At 41.0% G+C, this 25,274-nt stretch overlaps 1 protein-coding gene across 3 annotated transcripts in view; it reads right to left on the bottom strand.

Annotated features, from left to right (window-relative positions):
- Nucleotides 1-2,791: 2,791 nt before the first annotated feature.
- Nucleotides 2,792-25,274, bottom strand: part of mgat5 (alpha-1,6-mannosylglycoprotein 6-beta-N-acetylglucosaminyltransferase) — a 176,481-nt gene continuing 153,998 nt past the window's right edge. For all 3 annotated transcript variants that reach the window (XM_085986593.1, XM_085986595.1, XM_085986592.1), the window contains 4 exons: nucleotides 22,989-23,105; nucleotides 17,530-17,604; nucleotides 5,621-5,778; nucleotides 2,792-5,275 (listed from right to left, as the gene is read on the bottom strand). In XM_085986593.1, coding sequence (XP_085842719.1) covers nucleotides 5,077-5,275; nucleotides 5,621-5,778; nucleotides 17,530-17,604; nucleotides 22,989-23,105 — 549 coding nt within the window. In that variant the 3' untranslated portion in view covers nucleotides 2,792-5,076. The remainder of the gene's footprint in view (nucleotides 5,276-5,620; nucleotides 5,779-17,529; nucleotides 17,605-22,988; nucleotides 23,106-25,274) is intronic.

Here is a 25,274-nt window from a genome sequence, read left to right as displayed (position 1 = left end):
GGTTCTGGACTCCCCGACCATCAGGAACATCCTTCCAGCATCTAGTCTGTCTAGTACTGTTAGAATTTTATAAGTTTTGATGAGATCCCCTCTCATTCTTCTAAACTCCAGTGAGTACAAGCCCAATCGACCCAATCTCTCCTCATACATCATTCCTGCCATCCCAGGTATCAGCCTGGTGAATCTTCGCTGCACTCCTTCCAATGGCAAGAACATCCTTCCTCAGATAAGGCAACCAAAACTGCACACAATACTCCAGATGTGGTCTCACCAAGGCCCTGTACAACTGCAGCATGACATCCTTAAAATCAGGGATGCTCAAGAGGCTAGAATTAGAGGAGCACATATATCGTGGACGGTTGTGGGGCTGGAGGAGATTAGAGATAGGGGAGGGGCAAGGCCATGGAGGGATTTGAAAACAAGGATGAGAATTTTAAAATATTGGCGTTGCTTAACCGGGAGCTAATGTAGGTCAGCGAGCATAGGGGTGATGTGTGAACGGGACTTGGTGCGAGTTAGGACACGGGCAGCAGAACTTTGGATGACCTCAAGTTTGTGTAGGGTAGAACGTGGGAGGCCAGCCAGGAGTGCATTGGAATAGTCAAGTCTAGAGGTAACAAAGGCATGGATGAGGGTTTCAGCAGCAGATGAGCTGAGGCAGGGGCAGAGTCGAACGATGTTATGGAGGTGGAAATAGGCAATCTTAGTTGTGGCACGGATATGTGGTCAGAAGCTCATTTCAGGGTCAAATATGACACCAAGGTTGCGAACAGTCTGGTTCAGCCTCAGACAGATGCTAGGGAGAGGGATGGAGTCAGTGGCAGGGACCGAAGACAATGGCTTCAGTCTTCCCAATATTTAGTTGGAGGAAATTTCTGCTCACCCAGAACTGGATGTCGGACAAGCAGTCTGACAATTTAGAGACAGTGGAAGGGTCAAGAGAAGTGGTGGTGAGATAGAGCTGGGTGTTGTCAGCGTACATGTGGAAAATTATGCTGTGCTTTCGGATATGTCACAGAGGGACAGCATGTAGATGAGAAATAGATACAACATTGATACCTAGGAGTTGCTTCAATATTTTGAATATAATTTGGCGCAAGTAGTACAGCGTAATGCAGAATGAGGTATATCCTGTTCAATGAGATTAACAATGTGTGGGACCAGGGTATATGGTGGATTAGCATGAAGCAGATACCTGCAAATCCTTTCACACAAATTGGTTTTTGTCGATGTGCCAGTTAATATACCTACCTTGAAAAAAGACAATACAATAGTGAGGAGCTAAACTTCACATTACTGTTTATGGTAATTTGAACATTTGTAAAGAATTAAAATAAACAGAGTCCAAGTTAATTAATGGACCTGAGCCAATACTAGACTGAAAAACTTCTAATATTAAAACATTAGTAGCACTGTTGCATTAACGATAGGAATAAAAAAGAAAACTGACCAAAATAGGGCAGGATTTGGGAGCAATTTTATAAAAAGAAACATATTTCTCTGTACTGGTAATCATGATGCACAATATGGCCCATATTATGTTGAAACCAAATTTTAAAATATTTTTATTTGAACTAGGTATTGAGCAGACTTTTAATTCAAGTAATATTTTAGGTATGCTGAAAATTAACAATTAAAACAATTGAAATTATGATATACTTTCTTTTCCAAATTAGGCTTAGAAATACAAAGTTTTCAAAAATAAATCTAGTTTACATGATGCAAGTCATGTAATTAGCTCCTTAAATCCCAATTAAGCAAGGACTAAAACTTTTCTAAACATTACCCAGAAATTCAGCATTAACATTTTAAACTATGTACAATAACTTGCAATTATATAGCATCTTTAATGTAGGAAAATGTCCTAAGGCACTTCACAGAAGAGTAATCAGACAAAATCTGATATGTGGCCAAAGACTGGCATTTTTGGAGGGTGACTAAAAGTTTGGTCAAAGAGGTAGGTTTTAAGGAGGGTCCTAAAAGGCAGAGAAGTGTAAAGAGGTAATTCCAAAGCTTAGGGCCTAGATACTGCAGTAGCACAAATTACATTATAAGGTGTGTTCATACATTAATCTTTTCTCAACTTCAAAATGACCATAGGCTGCAGTGAAGTGATACAATATTCAGTGGAAAAAAAAAAATCTAGCATTAAGTATTTTCTGATATTTGTACGAGAATGTAAATCAAAGTGGGGTGTGCACTGAAATGAGTTGCTGACTTTCTTGTTCTTTGCGTTCTATTTTTTTTTTTAAACTGGGAGGAACTTTGATCAAGATTTCGGTTAGACCACGCTGGGAACATTCACCATTTGTTGTGCTCTTTCTAGGAGTCCTAGCATTCAGATTGGCTATGGGGTTTATGGCATCCTGGGATAATAGTATTGAATGGCCCCATATTTTCTATGCGAACAGAACCATTCTGAACATTAAGTTATCACTGGATAGCTCTGGAGGCTCAATTGTAATAAAGTTAACAAACTCAGGGAAGGCCTGATTTTAAATATTAATTTATTTCGTGTAAATGAATGCATATTTAAGTGTGAGCACAATGATTGAAAATTAAATCTTTTTGTCTGCACTCTCTTTGATGGAGTCTTCAGCTCATTAGTTTAATGGAAGTCCTGTTGTAATATGCTGCAGTTAAATATAAACTATACAGCACAATAAGTGTGCATGACATGTGCTTCAAATTCTTTAGTAGTTACAATTCAGTGATATAGATGCTAATTAAGATAATAACCTCTGTTCCGAAATGTACTCTGTATATTTATAAAAGACAATGTACAAACCAATGGAAGAAATTCTCTTCACAGAAAAGATTTATTGAAAAATAAAGTTTTTTTTTCCTGCTCATCAAAAACTGTGGAAACAATTTCTAAGTTCGCAAGTGCAGCTTTCAAAGCACACCTCATTTCAATATATGCCACTTGCGCAAATATACAGGAAAACCATTTTCTTCCATTTTCTCACTTCACAACACTATGCATTTGGTCTAAATTTTGACTGCCATGAAGTGTATATATAGTATTTTTATATAAGTTGATAAAGCAACTTTATTACCCTTAAAAGGCACATAATTTACATTACATGGCATCTCAGCTACAAGAAACGTTTAATATTTACAAGCACAACACAAAAGCAAAGAAAGCCAGTTACAGAGCACCTAAAAAATTAAATTATGCTTTTTTATATACAAATGTGCAAACTTGTTTGGATAAATCTGCTGTTAATGAGGTTTAGCTGCTGTTGATTAACTATATATGTCATTGATTCTTAATTTCCAAAAGCCATAATTTTTTTTTAAACAATGGTCAGTGATTTTTTTTTTTTTAAACATACTTTACTGCATACACATACTCCTCAATCATTGATGCACCTCATTCACATAATGGGAATCAATGGGTTAACAATCTGGGGGTACCAACATAACCGTTGAACTTTAAATATAAAATGAATATACAGTATGCAAATTGTATATCAAATGTTCTAAAAGGTTATTACCTTATCAGCACCATTATAACTAATCAACCACCATGTTGATACCTTTAAATTGTTCACAATATGATTAATACCAGTCATCTTACAATAACCCTGTAGACAGTTTTGAAATTCACATTAGTCACTTTTAGTCTACAATAATTTCCACCACAATCAGCACATATTTAGTGTAAGGAAAGATTGAACAGAATGTCCTATTTTTGAAAGATGTTGCACGTTAGAACTTCAGCTTTACTTATTTCTACCACATTTTGTTACTGTGTTAAATGTGACCAGATCATCTGATCAAACATTTTGCTTCAATTAAATAATTTGGGGAGATGATCGTGATTCTACTGAAGTTTTGTAACTTACCCAAACAATTTGGTGACAAGAATATTTGACTGAAATTATATTGTTGCTCATTTGCTGTGTGGCTAAAAAGGGTTAATGTCTTGTCTGAAATGTATATACTCCTGAGCCTGAAAAGAAAGTGCAAAGATATGAAATCCCACCTCATCTGTATAGTAAACATGATATGATTATTCAAACAGGAGGTTTTAAAAACAGTTTACATCAGGATGTTTATATACAAATTACAATGGCAATTATTTTTCAAACAGGAGGTTACTACTTAAAATGCCCATTAAGCTAATTTACTCGGTTGGTCTGAAATAAGTCTAATTAGGATCAGTTGCCCCTGACTAAAGGGCAATTAGTTGATAACATTGCTAGCATCCTAATGATGTCCAATAAAGCCAAAAATATTAATTACAATGTTACAATTGTCTTCCAGGAATCCTTTCTATTTTATATTTCATACCAACAATTCATTTTTTTTTTAAACCATTCAAACGGTTAAATCAAAACTCAAACCATGATTTAAAACTATTATATATTTTAAGCAGTTATTACTGCTAGTAACGGCAGCATATGATCCTTTACGCTAAATAACTGACACCACTAGTCATGTCCAAGAGGAAACCACATCTAAAAGAATAGCCATCAGGATTCTTTACTTTTATCAGTTGCATGATTACTCTGGAGAGTTGTAGTTGGATCTTTTCTAAACTGAAAGTAAGCCATTTTGTTGGGAGTGTGTGTTTGGCTTTCTGCGGAACTAAAAGTAAACCAGAGCTGACTAAGCAGCCCCCTTTAGCATGTTCATTTACTCAAACTCTCTTTACTGTTGGTTATTTAGCTGACCTCAATTTTTCACTTTCCATTTGTTAACATGATTTTCTGAATTTAGAATATTTTGCAGTACACCTTCGATTTACATCTGTACACCATCCCTTCTCAAAAAAAGTCTCTGTGTAGAAGCTGTAAGAACATTTGAACAGTTTGTCATGGTTTTGTTGCTTATTCTTTGAATTGGGTAGATAATTTTTCCTGATCAACATGTTCACCTGGGCAGGTCAATATTTATTCTCTTCAAATGAAATACTGTACTTTTCTTAAAAAAAAAAACACTTTTTTTCTTTCATTATTCTTTTGGAGGGGTTCTTTCAAAAATTAATGACCAAATGTTTGGTCCTTATGAAGACCTACTATCCCCTGTCTTTATGCACAATCCACTTTGTGTAGGGATAAGCAACTGCTATAAGCATTCTTGACACAGGGCAACTTGTCCTTTCATATAGTCTCTGCATGGACAGATCCTTTTATGATTTCCATTTGAACTTGCACAGCTGAAAAGCAGCAAATCACTCTGGAAAAAGCAGCGCTTCTTGCTTTCGTCATAAGCTGGAACGACAATATCATTCACAGATTCAAATGACAGGCATTCAATTCCATACCTGCAAATAACAGAAAAATAGACACATGAAGTAACTATCAAATTTATGATTTATAATGCACTTGCTATATTTATAATTATAAAAAAATGGTTCTGAAACAACATACATGATGGATTTTTTATAAAAGTTGGTCAAAAACATTAGCACTATGCATTACATAACCCTATTTGTTAGTCCTTATAAATGATGACTGGCTAAATACAGGTCTATTATATGCATACTAATATTGAAGAAAATATCTTTCACAGGAAGTGTGACTGACCGGGTTAATTTAGGAAGGCATCAATAAGTTTCATTCAATTTTGATTTTAAGTTATACATCTACATCTCGTTAAATATACTTACTTTTGCAAGTCGCTGTCTTTGTTCAGATGTTGAAAGAAAGAAGGTTCACATATGAGCTTATTCTCTTGACAGATTTGCTTGCAAGATTGCCCGGGTGGTGCAATTTTAACTTGGAGCACACTCAGTGGAGGCCACATCACTTGACCATGGCAGAAATCCTATAATAAGTTGAATATTGCAACCATCACAAAGTAATCATATTGTCTACTAACTAGTGTTTCAGCAAAAAAAAATTCTCCCACTGGTAGACAAAAGGAACTAGGCCAGTAAAATTTATAGCAGCAAATATTTGGACCAACTATTATAGATAAGAAAAAGTGCTGGCCATATTCCCAGGTGGGCCAGTTTCATATTAACATATGCATAATTAGACTACTTTGACATATTTGCATTTTTAAGCAGCAGCTATAAGTCCTAATGACTTTTGGACTGGGAAAAATATGGCAACCCTATCGATCAAGTGTTGACATTTCCTTATGTCACAGACACTTGCAACAGCCAATCATATTTTAACCATGAATGCAAGAGAATTCTGATGCAAAATGTCTGAAGCAGCAAACCATTAGAAAGTAAATTTGCCCTGGTTACTGAGGGAAAATATTTTATATAACAATGAGTGTTAAAATAATAACATTTCATGATTCAGAGTGTTTATTTAAGCTCTGCTTTTTTGAAACCCTATTATTAATTATGGAAGCCAATTTAACAGGTTTTGTCGATGTCCTATTTAAATACTTCAGGTATTTCATAATCCATCCAGTACAATACAATGTAGCAAGTAGATCTCAACTGAAACTTATCAAGTGTCATCAACACCTTGGTGAATTTGGTAGAGCAAACAGGCCATTAAAGTGGTTATATATGACAATTGATTTCTCCCCCCATCCAGCAAATTTAAATAGGTTATGGGATTATATTATAGAATGCACTTGCATGCGCCAGCACCACAATCAGAAAAAAGTGAAGGAGATTCATAGCAAAGGAATTTAAATATGACCAGTAAGATAGAGGACAACAGACAACCTAGGCAGAAAATTGAAACAGATTAAATTACTGTGGGGTACAGCGAGGTGCTGAAGCAACATGGAGAGGAACAGAACAAGAAAAAATAGAAGTGGCGGATGGGTAGAATCCATATTTCCCAATCTGCTGTCTACTCCCATCTATTTAAATCAGATTTTTTTTTTTTTTTTTTTTTTATAAAAGTGGGTCAAAAACTGCCCGATTAAAATGAGTGTAAATTAGATGATTCTGTAGGTCAAGTGTTTAGTGTGGATTGTCCTGGACAGGAGTTAAAATAAATGGCTGCATTGGAGGAATGGAAAGTAAAGGGAAAGGAAGCAGTGTGGTCGACAGAGTTGGAGTAAAGATTGTGAGGAGGACTTTGGATGGAAGAGTTTGAAAAGGAAATAGTTGAAAAGGGGGTGGTGAACAAGTAATAAGCCAAAGACAGCAAGAATCGAACAGGAATTTTAGAACAAAACAAGAGAGGAAAGGGTCAGTGCAACAAATACAGGAACTTTGTACTGTTAGGTTTACATACATGCTTAAAAACTGTAGTGAGCCACATCTAAAAAGGTGGATTCCAATTGCTTTATTAAATCTGAAAAGTGCTGCTCAGTTGCTTTTTTCACCCTGCAGCCATTTAGCCTATTAAGCTAGGCGTTAATTAGAATGGATAGTTTGGATTGTGAATTTGGGGGGGGGCGCACGTTGGAAATAACAAGAAATAAAACCAAATAGCTTCGGGTCCACAGCATGGCAGCTGCTCCGGAAGGCTCCCGCAAACTTAGAAAAATCTTAAAAGACATCAATACACATTGTGGTGCATGGGTGTCGTAAAACTTCAACACCAGCAGAGGTACATCAAAAGGGTCCCACACTATTTGTAGGGCCCCAATTAAAATTCAGTTACAAATGGGCAGAGCTTGTGCCATGCAAGCACCGTCTAGTTGCACCAGTTCTTGAGTGACCTAACCAGCAGTCTTTAAAGGGACAGCTGGAGGCCACACAAAAAAAGGCCCTGGAAATGTTTAATTTTTATAGGCCCAAGGGAAGTGGAGTGCTCCTCCGGGGCCCACAAAAATCTCCGCACTCTGCCGGATTGTTTGCGACTCCTCAGGGATCGGCGCTCCCCCTCACACCCGACCTGTTGGCCAGCTCCCCATGAATGCCAGACGATTCCCTGCCCTCATCTACCGGCGAGTTGCAGTGGAACATCTGTTCGGCCTCCGCAGCTAGCCAGAGGTATTTAAACAAGGCCTGATGATCAAATGACTATGCCACGGAGCCATGCAACAATGTTTGCTGGTCATAGCAGCAGACCTCCTGCCACCTCGAACAGTGACTGAACGTGGGGAAGAGGAGAAGGGCTGAACAGCAAACAGGGTAGAGGGGGAAAATAAAGTTCAGACCAAGAGAGAAAAATTCCAGTATTATAGGGTGTTACAAGATTTTAAGAACTATAAAAGCAAAGAAAAAGGCCATTCATCCCTCAATTATTTCTTCTATAGATCAGGTACAAAATGCTTTATCCTGAATCCTACCCAAGCTACTAAGGTTTTGTAAACTTTTTCCCTGCTTTCACAAGTATATCAAGCCAAACAGGAATATTTCACTTGATATCCTATGTTATTCATTCTTAACTGGTGGCTTTACTTGGCATGAGATGCTCATGGTTCCTGAATTTTGTTTAAAAAAAAACTGGACTAATATTATAGCAATAGTGCATTTTAACAATCAGTTCATAAATACTTTGGCAATTAGCTCCACAACGGCACAAGAGACGATCAGATGTCTGCACTCCAAATTGCCACGGAGGTAAAAGTTTACTAGTCTTGGCCAAGATAACTGCAGCAGAAGAAAGAAAATACACCTGGTGGCTTTGTACTATGCTACTGAGGATACTGCCCAATAGGTTCTTAAAGATTCAGCTCCGATAGTGATAATTTCAATAGATGAGTCATTGGATTGAGGGTGGGCTAGCTCCTGAATAAGTTGGATTTTAACACATCTTTAGGGGGCTAATATTTCCATCGGTGGGGAAGGCTTGGGCAGATTTGGAAAACGTGAGGGATCCCATGGATCTTAATAAGCTTCCTTAATCCTGACACAAGGCAGTAAACTTTGCTATATATATCTTTGATGTTCTGTTTTCTGGCAAGGTGAATTATCAGCATCAATCATAAGCCAATAACCAATCTAGCATAGGCTGGACAATGAAAAATACGAGAATTACCGGCCCGGCATTTGCGGCTGTAATGACGGCGAAACTGTCAGCGCTCACCATCATTACTGTGCAAAACTGACAGCAACTTCTGGCGTCCGCGCATGCGCAGTTAAACATGGAAATCCGGAAGTCGCTGCCAGTGATACCGTGCTCCTCCACAGGTTGCTTTGTTGCAGTCTTCACAGATGCAATCAACAGAGGGCTAAATTTTTATGGAGCAGGAGGGTTGGGGGCTCAGAGGCGATTGAGAAACTCGTGAGAACAGGTTTCCTGCAAGTCCTGCCGATTTTAACCCGGGGGGGGGGCGGGGAGGAGAATGATCGGAGGCGTGGGGGGTGGGTTAGACAGGTACCCTGTGGTCCAGGAGGTAGATGTAAAGGCACTTACCTCCTGGATCCAGCAGTCCTAGTCTTTATGTAGCTGCCGAGTTTTACGACGAGTGCAAAACCCGACCAGCTACAGTTAAACACAAAGTGAAGGTTAAAGAGGCTTCCAGCCTCATTATAATATTTAAATAGAGAGCCTGCTTCCTGGCAGCGGGTTGGTTGCCCACACTTGTCCCGCCTCCTGTTCTGCCTCAGTTATAACCTGAAGAGAGCAGGTTGGAGGCTGCTTCAGGCCGGGATTCCAATTATTTTACATTTTAACTACCCCCACACCTGCAATCCACCCCTTTTAGGTTAAAATTCCCCCCCAGAAATCACTGATTTGACGTGAACTTCAACTTTTTGCACACTATTCTCGCTGTAAAACCAATGAAAATGTTAAGCCTTGTTCAAGCATGAGTAACTGAGTTTTTAAACGGTGTACTAAGTCATAACTACTGCTGAACAACCTCTCTGGCCCTGAAAAAGAATTTTACAAGTGTGGAGTCTCATTCCCGCAGAAGATCATTTAAAAATGGCTTGATTCTTACAATAAAAAAAAATATTTTTTTTTAATTTGATACTTCAGCTTCTCCCTTAATCCCATGTGTATGTCCCAATCTTAAAATGTGAATTATATTCATTCTTTTTGCTTCCTGCATAGTCTGAGAATTCTTCAATCTGATTGGCTGATCAGCCTGCCGCATGCCACAGATTCCCTATAAATGGCGCCAAATTCAAAGTGACATTGGAATAGAGGAAACTTATGCTCTAGAACCCGCTAAAGCTTTGTGGGCAGCTTTTTGAGGTCAGAGACGAGGGTCGCCCCCTTCGCCACTGACTGCAAAATCCAGGCCAATGTCTTTTTTGCACCAGTGAATGCTCTCCATCTGGAATTTTAATGTCAATCAACAAACATGGAAAACAGATTTAATTTATTGATTTTCCACTGCACCAAGTGCAGGAAGGAGAGGAACAGAGAGAAAGTATACAGCAGGAGGAGGAGGAGGAGGAGGCTGAAGTGATGGAAGGTGTCATCAACAGTGCTATCAAGCAGCACTTACTCACCAATAACCTGCTCACTGATGGGAGCACGGTGGCATAGTGGTTAGCACTGTTGCCTCACAGCGCCAGGGACCCGGGTTCAAATCCGGCCTCGGGTGACTGTCTGTGTGGAGTTTGCACATTCTCCCCGTGTTTGCGTGGGTTTCCTCCGGGTGCTCCGGTTTCCTCCCACAGTCCAAAGATGTGTGGGTTAGGTTGATTGGCCATGATAAAAATTGGCCCTTAGTGTTAGGGGGGATTAAATACGTGGGGGTTACGGGGATAGGGCTTGGGTGGGATGGCTGTCGGTATAGGGACCGGGTGCTAGGGTTTGGATGATCAGCCATGATCTCGTTGAATGGCGGAGCAGGCTCGAAGGGCCGAATGGCCTACTCCTGCTCCTATCTTCTATGTTTCTATGATGCCCAGTTTGGGTTCCGCCAAGACCACTTGGCTCCCAACCTCATTATAGCCTTGGTCCAAACATGGACAAAAAAGGGCTGAATTCCAGAGGTGAGTTGAGAGTGACTGCCCTTGACATCAACGCAGCATTTGACCGAGTGTGGTATCAGGGAGCCCTAGTAAAACTGAAGTCAATGGAAATCGGGGGGGAAAACTCTCCACTGGCTGGAGTCATACCTAGCACAAAGGAAGATGGTTGTGGTGATTGAAGGTCAATCATCACAGCCCCAGGACATCGCTGTAGGAGTTCCGCAGGGCAGTGTCCTAGGCCCAACCATCTTCAGCTGCTTCATCAATGACCTTCCCTCCAACATAAGGTCAGAAATGGGGATGTTCGCTGATGACTGCAGTGTTCAGTGCCACTCACAACTCCTCAGATAATGAAGCAGTCCATGCCCGCATGCAACAAGACCTGGACGACATTCAGGCTTGGGCTGATAAGTAGCAGGTAACATTCGTGCCACAGAAGTGCCAATTACTATCTCCAACAAGCGAGAGCCTAACCACCTCCCCATGATATTCAATGGCATTATTATCGCCAAATCCCCCACCATCAACATCCTGGTGGGTCACCATTGACCAGAAACTTAACTGGGCCAGCCACATAAACACTGTGGCAACAAGAGGTCAGAGACTAGGTGTTCTGCAGTGAGTGTCTCACCTTCTGACTCCCCAAATCCTTTCCAACATCTACAAGGTAAAAGTAAGGAGTGTGATGGAATACTATCCACTTGCCTGGATGAGTGCAGCTCCAACAACACTCAAGAAGCTCAACACCATCCAGGACACAAGGCTTTGTGTCTTAATGCGAGGAGCATTCGTAATAAGGTGGATGAATTAGCTGCGCAAATAGAGGTAAACGGATATGATATGATTGGGATTACGGAAACATGGCTCCAGGGTGGCGAAGGCTGGGAACTCAACATCCAGGGGTATTCAATATTCAGGAAAGACAGGCAAAAAGGAAAAGAAGGTGGGGTAGCATTACTGGTTAAAGAAGGGATTAACACAATTGTAAGGAAGGATATTAGCTCTGATGATGTGGAATCTGTATGGGTAGAACTGAGAAATACCAAGGGGCAGAAAACGTTAGTGGGAGTGGTATATAGACCACCAAACAGTAATGCGGAGGTTGGGGATGGCATTAAAAGGGAAATTAGAGAAGCGAGCAAAAAGGGCACAGCAGTCATCATGGGTGACTTTAATCTACATATAGATCGGGCTAACCAAATTAGTAACAATACTGTGGAGGAGGAATTCCTGGAGTGTTTACGGGATGGTTTCCTGGACCAATATGTCGAGGAACCAACCAGGGATCAGGCCATTTTAGACTAGGTATTATGTAACGAGAAAGGATTAATTAGCAATCTTGTTGTACGAGGCCCCTTGGGTCGGAGCGATCATAATATGATCGAATTCTTCATTAAGATGGAGAATGAAGTTGTTGACTCAGAGACTGGGGTCCTGAATTTAAATAAAGGAAACTACGATGGTCTGAGGCGCGAATTGGGTAGGATTGATTGGGGAATGTCACTCAAAGGGTTAACGGTGGATAGGCAATGGCAAACATTCAAAGACCGCATGGATGAACTACAGAATTTGTTCATCCCAGTTTGGCATAAAAAGAAAAGAAAAAAGGTGACTCAACTGTGGCTAACGAGGGAAATTAGGGATAGCATAAGATCCAAGGAGAGGACATATAAATTGGCTAGAAAAAGCAGTAATCCGGAGGATTGGGAGCAGTTTAGGATTCAACAAAGGAGGACAAAGGGATTAATTAAGAAAGGGAAAATAGAATATGAGAGTAAGCTTGCAGGGAACATAAAAACTGACTGCAAAAGCTTTTATAGATATGTGTGAAGAGAAAAAGATTAGTGAAGTCAAGCGTAGGTCCCTTGCGGTCAGAATTAGGGGAATTTATAATGGGGAACAAAGAAATGGCAGACCAATTAAATACATATTTTGGTTCCGTCTTCACAAAGGAGGACACAAATAACCTCCCAGAAATGTTGGTGAACATAGGGTCTGATGAAAGGGAGGAACTGAAAGAAATCAGTGTTTGTAGGAAAATGGTGTTAGGGAAATTGATGGGATTGAAGGCCGATAAATCCCCAGGGCCTGATAATCTACATCCTAGGGTACTTAAGGAAGTGACCCTAGAAATAGTAGATGCATTGCTGAGCATCTTCCAACATTCGATGGAATCTGGAACAGTACCCATGGATTGGAGGGTAGCTAATGTTACCCCACTATTCAAAAAAGGTGGTAGAGAGAAAATGGGGAATTACAGACCGGTAAGCCTAACATCGGTAGTGGGGAAAATGCTAGAGTCCATTATAAAAGATGTAATAGCAGAGCACTTGGAAAACAGTGACAGGATCGGACAAAGTCAACATGGATTTACAAAAGGTAAATCGTGCTTGACTAATCTACTGGAATTTTTTGAGGATGTAACTAGTAAAATAGATAAGGGAGAACCAGTGGATGTGGTGTATTTGGACTTTCAGAAGGCTTTCGATAAGGACCCACATAAGAGATTAGCGTGTAAAGTTAAGGCACATGGGATTGGGGGCAAGGTATTGACTTGGATAGAGAACTGGTTGGCAGATAGAAAGCAAAGAGTTGGAATAAACGGGTCTTTTTCAGAGTGGCAGGCAGTGACTAGTGGGGTACCGCAGGGATCGGTCCTTGGACCCCAGCTATTCACAATATATATTAATGATCTAGACAAGGGAACTAGATGTAATATCTCCAAATTTGCAGGCGACACAAAGCTGGGTGGGCGTGTGTGCGGTGAGGAGGATGCCAAGAAACTCCAGGATGGTTTGGACAGGTTGGGTGATTGGGCAGAAGCATGGCAGATGCAATATAATGTGGATAAATGTGAGATTATCCACTTTGGTGTCAAAAACAGGAAGGCAGATTATTATCTGAATGGCAATAGATTGGGAGAAGGGGAAGTGCAACGAGACCTGGGTGTCCTTGTGCACCAGTCGCTGAAGGTAAGCATGCAGGTGCAGCAGGCGGTTAAGAAGGCAAATGGTATGTTGCCCTTCATAGCGAGAGGGTTTGAGTACAGGAACAAGGATGTCTTGCTGCAGTTGTACAGGGCCTTGGTGAGACCACATCTTGAGTATTGTATGCAGTTTTGGTCGCCTTATCTGAGGAAGGATATTCTTGCCATGGAAGGAGTTCAGCGAAGATTCACCAGGCTGATACCTGGGATGGCCGGAATGACGTATGAGGAGAGATTGGGTCGATTGGGCTTATACTCACTGGAGTTTAGAAGAATAAGAGGGGATCTCATTGAAACTTATAAAATTCTGGCAGGACTGGACAGACTGGATGCAGGGAGGATGTTCCCGATGGTCGGGGAATCCAGAACCAGGGGTTACAGTCTAAAGGATAAGGGGTAGGCCTTTTAGGACTGAGATGAGGAGGAATTTCTTCACCTAGAGAGTGGTGAACCTGTGGAATTCTCTACCACAGAAGGCAGTAGAGGCCAATTCATTAAATATATTCAAGAAGGAGTTTGATATATTTCTTAAGGCTAAAGGGATCAAGGGGTATGGGGAGAAAGCAGGGACCGGGTACTGAACTTGGATGATCAGCCATGATCGCATTGAATGGCGGGGCAGGCTCGAGGGGCCGAATGGCCTACTCCTGCTCCTATCTTCTATGTTTCTATGACAAAGCAGCCCGCTTGATTGGCACCCCATCTACCACCTTAAACTTTCACTCCCTTCACCACTGACATACCGTGGCTGCAGTGTGTACGATCTACAAGATGCACTGCAGCAACTCACCAAGACTTCTTCGGCAGCACCTCCCAAACCTGTGACCTCTTCCACCGAGAAGGACAAGGGCAGCAGGCGCATGAGAACACCACCACCTCCAAGTTCCCCTCCAAGTCACACACCATCCTGACTTAGAAGTATATCGCCAATCCTTCATCGTTGCTGGGTCAAAATCCTGGAACTCCCTCCCTAACAACATTGTGGGAGTACCTTCACCACATGGGCTGCAGCGGTTCAAGGCGGCGGCTAACCACCACCTTCTCGAGGGCAATTAGGGATGGGCAATAAATGTTCGCCTTGCCAGCGACGCCCACATCCCATAAACGAATAAAAAAAGTTTTTGGTCTCCTTACCTAAGGAAGGATATACTTGCCATAGAGGGAGTGCAACAAAGGTTCACCAGACTGGTTCCTGGGATGGGGGGGATTGTCCTATGAGGAGAGATCGAGTAGACTAGACCAAATTCTCTCGAGTTTAGAAGAATGAGAGGCGATCTCATTGAAACATACAAAATTCTTACAGGGCTTGAGAGGGCAGGGAGGATGGTTCCCCTGGCTGGGGAGTCTAGAACCAGGGGTCACAGTCTCAGAATAAGGGGTCAACCATTTAAGACCGAGATGAGGAGAAATTTTTTCACTCAGAAGGTGGTGAATCTTTGGAATTCTCTACCCCAGAGGGCTGTGGAGGCACAGTTGTTGAGTATATTCAAGACAGAGATTGATAGATTTTTGAATGTTAAGGGAATCAAGGGATATGGGGATAGTGCAGGAAAGTGGAGATGAGGTAGAAGCCATAATCTTATTGAATGGCGGAGCAGGCTTGAAGGGCCAAATGGCCTACTCCTGCTTCTTATGTTCTTATGAATTTTTAAACAGAGTGTTAAGTCATAATTACTGCCAAACAACCTCTCTGGCACTGAAAATTGAATTTTACAAGTGTGCAGTCTCATTCCTTTAATTACTGTCAGAGATTTTAAAAAAATTTCAAACTTTTTCGTTGCTTCTTATGTCTCTCTGAATCCTATCTTTCTTTCACTTTCTGTTTTGCTTCTTGTACAAGATTTTACAATGCTTTAAATATTCTAATTTATATTTCCTGGTTTAGACTTTAAGTGAGGATTCTTCAATCTGAATGGTTGAAGAGCCACGCTGTTGCTTAGCCTGCTCACACATGCCACAGGTCCCCTGTAGAGGGCGCCAAGCTGGAAAGTTCCCTAGGAACCATAAGTTGCCGCTCAAACACCAGTGAAAAGACTGTGGCCAGCTGTCAGCGTGGTGAACGGCAACCGCTGTTCCTTCGCTGCTGACTGCAAAATCTGGGCCATTATGTAGGACACAGGAAAGAACAGAATCATATCATGGGAAGTGCATTATTCTATTAAAAGGAATATATTCCTTTTATTACATATTTTGACCAATGTGTAAGAAAGAATGCTGCACTTAAAATAGAAGCTATATTTATATTATCTTCAAAAAGTCCACAACCCAACCTGTATTTGGCTAAATACAATGGCCCAAAAATTCAGGTCGGGGGCTTCCCGCGGGTGCAAGCCCCCGACCTGCACTTACCTATCGCGCCGGCCGTTGAGCTGTGGGCCCCCGTGGAATTTCGATCCTGGGCCTGCTCCAACTGCCGGCGCACAGTGCTTACGTATCCCAGGGGCGCAGTTAGTTCGATGTGTCCCCTGGCATCACGTGGGCCATGGACAGCCAATCGGAGCAGGGAATGCTTCATTCATAAGTTTGACAGGAAGGGCTGTCAAAACTTATAAATACTACGGGCCCCAAAACATCACTAAATCTTCAAATACATTTTTTTTTTTTTAAATCACATTTTTTAAATAAACTATAAATTACATGAAATAACTTTTAAATAATTTAAATTTTGAAAAAATAATTTTATTTCTTAACGGGGCTAAAAAATAAACTTACCTTTCTTTAAAGTATTTAAAAATAATAAACCTGTGGAAAAATTGTTTTAATTTTAATTAATTCACCACTTACCTTGTAAAAAGCAGGCCTTGCGACTGCTTTTTAAATGTGTAACTCCTGCAGACTTACCCTCCCGGGAAAACCTGCAAAAAAACGCAAGTTCGATGCGCACGTGCAGCCTCCACTGCGCACGTGTTCGACCGCTGAACCCCTACCTTTAGGGGGATGGAAGTGCCGGTTTCCCGCGCATGCGCAGTGCATGCAGGAAACCGCCACTTCCACTGGGCCTACGGGTGAGTACCCCGTGCGTACTCACCCGTGGAGACCTGAAGTTCTGGGCCAATGTTAATAATTTATACATTTCTTGCATAAACTGAGCTTCATCTAACATGCTCTCCAACACTGAGCAAAAAGCAAAATACTGCAGATGCTGGAAATCGGATACAAAACAGCAAATGCTGGACAAACTCAGGTCAGGCAGCATCTGTGGAAGGAACAGAGGAGTTAACATTTCAGTACTGAACGAAGAGTCCACACCTGAAACGGTAACTCCTCTGTTCTCCCCACAGATACTGCCTGACCTACTGAGTATTTCCAGTATTTTGTTTTTGTTTATGCTCTCTAACATGTCTCAAGAACATTTAATCTAGCCTTTCTAAAACCAAACTACATTGTGAAAAATACAGCCTTTATTCAGATGACTGAGCCAAGACCCAGTAGATTTAATTTTTTTTTTTTTACTAAGTAGGAACATAGTTAAGCAAAACCTACTAAAATAGTTTAGATTTAAATATTAAGGTTTGACAAAGTAATTTAATATTTCACAAATTTACACGACACGCAAATGAAATAATTGTTTTATCATATCTGAACTCCATTAAAAAAGTTCTTAAGAGTATTTACATAATGTAATTATCTCAAACACTTCAATTAGTTACAATAGAAAAAATCTTCAATCAGTAATGTTATACTCAAAACATAGAAAGTGACTCATGTGATTGAACTGTAATTTTCTAGGAGGATTTCTCTTAATTCAATATTTCTACATTGCACTTGTATTGGAAGATAAAAGAAAAATTACCTGACTTTCAATAAAAGCACTGACTCTCTGCAACATTCCTTCACAGTTGAATTCATAGGGCAAATATGGCTCAATCTATTAAAGAGAAAAAATAAGGCTGTCAAGTACTGGCAGTATAAAGCACAACCAGGTCAAGTAACCCACAGGCAGCTGGAGAATAAACTCCCTCCTTCTTGGCTTCAACCGTATTCCCAGAAGAACGTTCTTACTATAACCATGGTGAATTTTATTTCCTCCTATGCTGGACATCCCTTGGCTATCTTAGAAGAGTCAGTGAAATTGTCTATATATCATCAAAATGTGGACAATTTTTTGCTGGAACTGAACAAGATGACTCAAACTCATTTCAATTAAGACCCTTTCAGCCGACAGAGGAGATGTGCATGTCATCGCAGGGGTCACTGGAGCGTAATCACACAGGAATGCAGCTGATTTTTTTCTGTCCCAGGCTTTCTGTTCTCTGAAAAGTCTGCATAGGTTCATATACAAAATCAGGGGGGGGGGGGGGGGGGGGGGGGAAAAGTACAATTAAGTTATTTCTTTCTTTCAATTTGCATTTCACCATTTTGGAGTGATGTCTCTTGTCACAGTTAACCGTGAAGTAATGAGAGTTATTCACCAAGAACGAATTTGCATTATACAATGCATCATTATACAGGAAACTTTGTGCTATCCGGCACCCACGGGACCGAGCTGCTGCCGTTGCCTAAAAAGTGCCGTACTCTCCAGAGTTAATGTTGAGAGATACGGAGATTCTTATCTCCGTATTTGACAACAAACACTGTTGCTTAGCAACAGCTTCTAAACACTTGGGTGTGGCCCTAAAGCTCTGTAGCTGAAGCTGTTGCTATAGCTACAGACCTTGCACAGCTTGACTGTTCAAAGCAAAAAAAACAAAAAATATAAAAAACGGCTGCTGATTTTTCCCGGTGGCTCCAGATTGCCGGATAGCTCACCTCCGGATAGCACAAAGTTTCCTGTATAATGCGTCGTTACAGCTGTGGCTCAGTTGGTAGCATGCTTGCCTCCGAGTCAGAAGTGGGTTTGAGTCTCACTCCAGGGTCTTGAGCACAAAAATCTAGGCTGATATTCCAGTTCAGTATTGAGAGAGTGCGGAACTGTCAGACTGTCAAACTGTCTTTCGGATGAGACGTTAAACCGAGGCCCTGTTTGCTCAGGTGGCTGTAAAAGATCCCGTGGTACTATTTCGAAGAGGAGCAGGGGAGTTACCCCCTGTAACCTGGCCAATACTTACCCTCAATCAACATCACAAACAAATTATTTGGTCATCACCAGTAATTCGGGTCCCAACGCGTGAGTACAGACGGGGTACTCACGCGTGGGCCCGATGGAAGTGCCGGTTTTCAGGATGCACAGCGCATGTGCTGAAAACCGGCATTTCCTGTCCTCTGAAGCATGGGGTTAAGAGGTGGAACGCGTGCGACGTTTCAGGCAGCGCGTGTGCGCTGAAATTCCTTTTTTTTTTTTTTTTTTATAAAGAGTTGCCCGTGCGTAAAGGCCTCCGGTTTTTACGCGTGAAGAAAGCAGACGTAAGTACTTAAAAAAGGTAAGTGGTCTATTAATAAAATTTAGAATTTTTTTTCCCCACAGGTTTATTATTTTTAAAGAATTTACAGTAAGGTAAGTGTATTTTTAGACCCGATTTGTTAAAAAAATGATTTTTTTCAAAAATTTGATTAATTGTTTAAAATAGTTTTTTTTTTTTTTAAAAACAGTTATTCATAGTTCATTTATTTAGTGGTTTTTAAAAAAACTTTTATTTGAAGTTTAAGTAATGTTTTGGGCGCCCGGAGTTTTCATGAGTTTGACAGTTCTTACCATCAAACTCATGAATGAACTTTTGCAACCTCCGATTGGTTGCCCAGTGCTCACGTGATCCCAGCCGGCTCATCGAACTAACTACGCCGCTGGATCACGCAAGCACAGCGCGCCGGGAGCTGGACCGGGTCACAGAGAGGAAATGCACGCAGGGCCAGACTTCAACTGTCGGCGCGCTAGGTAAGTGTAGGTCGGGGGCTTGCACCCGCGGGAAGCCCCCGACCCGAATTTCTGGGCCATTGCTGTTTGTGGGAGCTTGCTTTGCGCAAATTGGCTGCCGGGTTTCTTACATTACAACAGCGACTACACTTCAAAAAGTGCTTCATTGGCTGTAAAACAATTTGGGACATGAAAGGCGCTATAAAAATTCCAGTCTTCCTTTTTTCTTTTATTGCATCCTCAGGACATGCTTTACATCCAGTGATTATGCTTCAAAAGTAATTCACTCATTATGTAGGCAAATGCAGCAGCCAGTTTGCACATAGCAAGTTTCCACAAATAGCAAATGAGATGAAAGACCAGTTAATCAGCTTTTGTCGATGTGGCTGAGGGAAGGATGTTGGCTCGGACACTGGGAGAATTCCCTGCTCTTCTCTGAATGTCATGGGATCGTGTGTCCACCTGAACAGGTCTGAACTGAAAGATGTCACTTCTGACAATACAGCATTTCCTCAGTCCTGCACTGAAATGTCAGCCTAGATTACATGTTCCAAGTCCTTGAAGAGGGCATAAACTCTCATCCTTTCTGAATCAGAGGCAAGAGTGCTGCCAACTGAACCAAGGGAACACAACTAGATCATTGAATTGTCCATTTCTAAGTATAAACTGTTAGCTAATCCTAGAATTTGACTCAAATCCAGAACATATATCTACTGTATATAAGCTAGAACCCCAACCAACCAATTCAACCGAAATAGATGAATATATAAATTAGCCCAAAACCACAATTTACAACCAATTTAATATACACCCAGACTTTGCATACATCTCTTCAACAATTGCGTTTTTATATAATCTATTATATATATTAAAAATGGTGTGCAATAATAACATTCTAATGGTATTGTGCCTGTAGATGGCGCTTTCAGAACCCCAAATAACACTGGCCAACTGATCTCAAAACTTTCCTTTGAAATTGCAGTAATTCCTAACTTTGTCCACTGAGTGGCACAACAGCAATCCTTACATTGGAGAATGGTGGAAACTTTGGTAAAGGTGAATAAAAGTTAAGTTAATTCACTCTGCTTAAGGCACAAAACTTTAAAAACAAAAAATACAGGCACCACACTGAGGTAGTCAGCAGCCATTTTTGTTAGTTTAGGAAGGTAAAGGAAAACAAGTACAAACATTTGCAAGTAAATTTGTTTCTTTTGCAATTATTTCTTCCTTAGAGCCCTGCCACATGCCATTCCAACTCACCCCATTTGCGGATGGTTTTCAGGGGGTAATTTTTGTAGACGAATGTCTTTGTCCGGGCCTTCACTCACTGAACTCCACTCTCTTGCTTTTCCCCCCTCCCCACTGCCTACCTGACTGCAGATTCTTCTCCTCCTTGCTGTCACCGCTCCATCTCTGAAATTTCAAATACCTACATTCCCACCCAGTCTTATGGGCTGCATGCATCTCCAACGTCCTGATACTTGCAGGCCTCAAATGCCACATGTAACTGGATCTCCCTGCCCTGTCCATTAATTCTCTCTATGCTGGTTTTTCCATCTCCACCGACCAACATTACCTCCCACCCCTCTGTTAAGTAAAACATTTGTGCGGGCGCGGCCAGATTGAGTAACATTTCGGCTTCTGTATTCCTCCCATAAAACTACAAATTGGGGAACACGAGTCAAAATATTAAGATTTCAGCCCATGACCCATTTCTGCCTTGTTGCCCCCCAAATCGGAGCACCACAACCACCCCCCCCACCTCAAAATGAGCCTAATCGGTTCCTACTCCATCTGCATTGAGAAGCCTTTCTCCCCTGTCCCTTCACATTCCCTTTCCATCGCCTTGCTCCTCTCCCCATAGCCCTCACTCATTTCCCTTCTCCCTCTCTCCTAATGCTCACTCCCTTTCCTGCTTTCCCTTCTCCCCCCTCATCCACTCCCTGTTTCCACACCACCCACCCCCTCCCCCCGCACAATCATATCTGTCTCCTCTTAATTCCTCCCTCTTTCCTTATCCCCTGCCTGGGTTTAATTATCCCCCCCAAACTCCAATACTGCATGACCTAAATGCAACACTCTGTCTTGACTGACCATGGATAACACCACAGGATACTGATGTGTAAATATAAAATATTATAACATTGTAACATGTAATCAGCCTGTAAACATATTGGGTATTCGTCACAGGTATTAAAGTTCAAAGAATGGATTATAACAAAAAGAAGCAAATAGCAGCTATCGCAAATCAAGTAAGTAGCAACTCATTACAATAAATTACTTTTTATGTACAAATATGGACTGGAATCAACTGCAGAATTAATTACACAAGAGACATTCCTATACTCCTCATTAACTCCAGAATTTCAATTCTAACAGATTAGCATTCTACATATGTGACAGGTACAAGAGCAGTCATCTCATTATTTTATATAAAGTGGACTCAAAACGCCTAAGCTCCTATTGGTTGAATAATAATGTCTGACAGAGAGACTAGGTTAAAAAGATATCCTTAGATGAAATGAGAAATCCAATGAGAAGTGTTATGAAATCTGATAGATTGAGGCTACAGGCTCAGAAAATATAGCTTGTGGGGAAAAAAAGGATAATGTTACTAAGGAAGTGGATAGTCCAACACAATTCTGTGATTGCAGATTTCCTTTAATGCTGGCAGGCATTTAAAAGTAACAGCATTTATTTGTTTTCGTCCCTCTCAACAGTTTCCCCCGATCCTCCTCGATGGTTAAGTGGCAGCAGCCTATTCACCATGGAAGTATCACATCAAAGCTTAATTCAGTCCGTGCCCAACTTTCACTTAAGTACACACCCAGAAGAGGTTAGTGATAATGATCAGGAGTGAAAATAACTGATGAAGATTATATATCTATTAATATCCAGCATATAGTGAATACATTTTAGTTGCATTTGGAGGGCTTTTTTTGAGGCAGCATGTTATCCAATGCATACAAAATCAATGCAGTAAAATTGTTTGATGCTTTAAGCATTACAAATAATGGCAATTGATGTACCATACATTACATAAACATTTTTCGTGAGGTATGTTCTGTAATTACAAGCAGTACAGAAAACTATCAAAATAGACCAATAACTTTTTCTCAAGTATAACATTGCAATTTAAAAAATTTAATTGTATTGGCTGGCAAGACAAACATGACTTTTGCTCTGGTGTACATTTTGTTTGCATAGTTCTACCGACCAACAAAGAAAAGCATCTATTCTGACCAATAATTTACAAAGTACATAAATATTTGATTTGTTTTCCTTGTTCATCTTGTACTGTCCTTCACCAAATATTCTGTTGTGTCTGCATAGACCAACATTTGCAGGTACTCAGTTCTGATTTACTATTTTTAACAAACTGATTCTAGTCCTGTTTCAACATGCTCAAATAAACAAAGCAACAGTATTTATTCAGACCTAGCTTTCGAAGTTAATTTTACCTTCTGATTAAGAATAGTCTTTACCGCATGTTCCACCTCTACAGGATCATCAATGTTAACAGTCCAGACATGAGGTTTTCCAATATATACCTCAGCATATGGGTGCTGTGAAGTCAACTGCAAGAAGAAGTTTGACTAGTTGTTAAGGCAACGATAGAATCAGTAAGGTTGAAATTATGATAAATACAACAAAACAATTTGCATTTTGTTAGCACCTTTAACATAGTAAAGCGTTCCAAGGTGCTTCATAGGAGCATTATCAAACAAAGTTTGACACCAAGCCAGATAAGGAGATATTAGGGCAAATAGAATCATAGAATGGTTACAGCACAGAAGGAGGCCATTCGGCCCATTGAGCCCATGCTGCCTCTCTGCACGAGCACTTCAGCTAGTCCCACTCCCCCGCCCTTTCCCCATAGCCCTGCAATTTTTTTTTCCTTCAGGTACTTATCTAATTCCCTTTTGAAAGCCACGATTGAGTCTGCCTCCACCACCTTTTCAGGCAGTGGATTCCAGATCCTAATCACTCGCTGCATAAAAAAGTTTTTCCTCATGTCACTTTTGGTTCTTCTGCCAATCACCTTAAACCTGTGTCCTCTGGTTCTCGACCCTTCCGTCAATCGGAACAGTTTCGCTCTATCTACTTGGTCTAGACCCCTCATGATTTTGAGCACCTCTATCAAATCTCCTCTCAACCTTCTCTGCTCTAAGGAGAACAACCCCAGCTTCTCCAGTCTATCCACGTAACTGAAGTCCCTCATCCCTGGAACCATTCTGGTAAATCTTTTCTGCACCCTCTCCAAGGCCTTCACATCCTTCCTAATGTGCAGTGCCCAGATTTGGAAACAATATCCCAGTTGAGGCCGAACCAGTGTTTTATAAAGGTTCATCATAACTTTCTTGCTTTATAACTCTGCCTCTATTTATGAAGCCCAGGATCCCGTATGCTTTTTGAACCGCTTTCTCAACCTACCCTGCCACCTTCATCAAATTGTGCACATATACCCCCAGGTCTCTGTTCATGCACCCCCTTTAGAATTGTACGCTTTAGTTTATATTGCTTCTCCTCGTTCTTCCTACCAAAATATATCACTTCGCACTTTTCTGCGTTAAATTTCATCTGCCACGTGTCCACCCATTCCACCAGCCTGTCTAGGTCTTCTTGAAGTCTATCATTATCCTCCTCACTGTTCACTATACTTCCAAGTTTTGTGTCATCTGCAAATTTTTTAAATTGTGCCCTGTACACCTCTGTTCTTATCCAATTCCCTTTTGAAAGCCACGATTGAATCTGCCTCCACCACCATTTCAGGCAGTGCATTCCAGATCCTAACCAGGTGGCAGGGCAGGATGACTGAAATATTGGTCAAAGAGGTAGATTTTAAGAAGTGTCTTAATACAAGCAGCTGAATACTTAGAAAGCATGCTACCTAAACCATCAAATTTTAGAAAAAGTGACGTACATCCTTCAGCCCGTAAAACATACATGTCATCTGCTGTGGCTTAAACAAGCAGAAAATTATCTTTCCTGTTTTTTTTTTAAAAAAGCAAATAACAATTCTGTCAGAAGTGAACAATGGCCCAAGAATTCCAGTAACCAGTCAACAAATATCACCCGGCGTTAACAGCCCTTGCCCGTTTAATGTAGACGATAGTTTGCCCCGGAAATGCGAGATGGAAACACCGTGGGCCCTCTACAGGGCAAGCAACTGTGCATCTCCTTAACCAATCAGATTGAAGTATTCTGAAATTAACAGCGCAAGGTCTGAACAAGGAAGTGTAATTTAGAATGGTAAATTCAATGTCAAATCAGATGCAGAAAGATAAATAAAGAGGGAATTAATGATTGGATTAAAACCCAAGGAATGAGGCTCCACACTTAGGATAATTAATTTTCGTGCCAGAGAGGTTGACTGGCAATAATTAACACTCATCACGCTGTTAAAATGGTATTTAGACTTGAAATGACTTGACTTAACTTTCTGTGACAAGTTTACTTCATATCTACAGTGCAAGTACAGCAACGTCACGCCGCTCAATGGATTTGAATGGAGAGCCAGACAGCGAGATGCCATTTTCGTGAAGCCAGCGGTGGAGCGGCACATCAACAGCAACTTCTCAATTTTTGCAATTAATCGCGCCTCTGCCCTCGCCTGAAGTAGCTGTGACATTTGCACTTAAATAACGGCGAGGGCAATTAGCCTCGCCATTACTTTGGCTGCAATTTTTGGGCCACTGTCTGTCGCTGCAAAAGACATTAGCAGTGCAGAGGTCAAGTGAATTTCT

Source organism: Somniosus microcephalus, chromosome 4 (assembly GCF_052327205.1).
Source record: "Somniosus microcephalus isolate GS21.2 chromosome 4, FLI_Smic_1.0, whole genome shotgun sequence".
Lineage (NCBI taxonomy): Eukaryota > Metazoa > Chordata > Chondrichthyes > Squaliformes > Somniosidae > Somniosus > Somniosus microcephalus.
The sequence above is the reverse complement of the archived record's forward strand: the minus strand, read 5'-3'. Positions and strand labels throughout refer to the sequence as shown.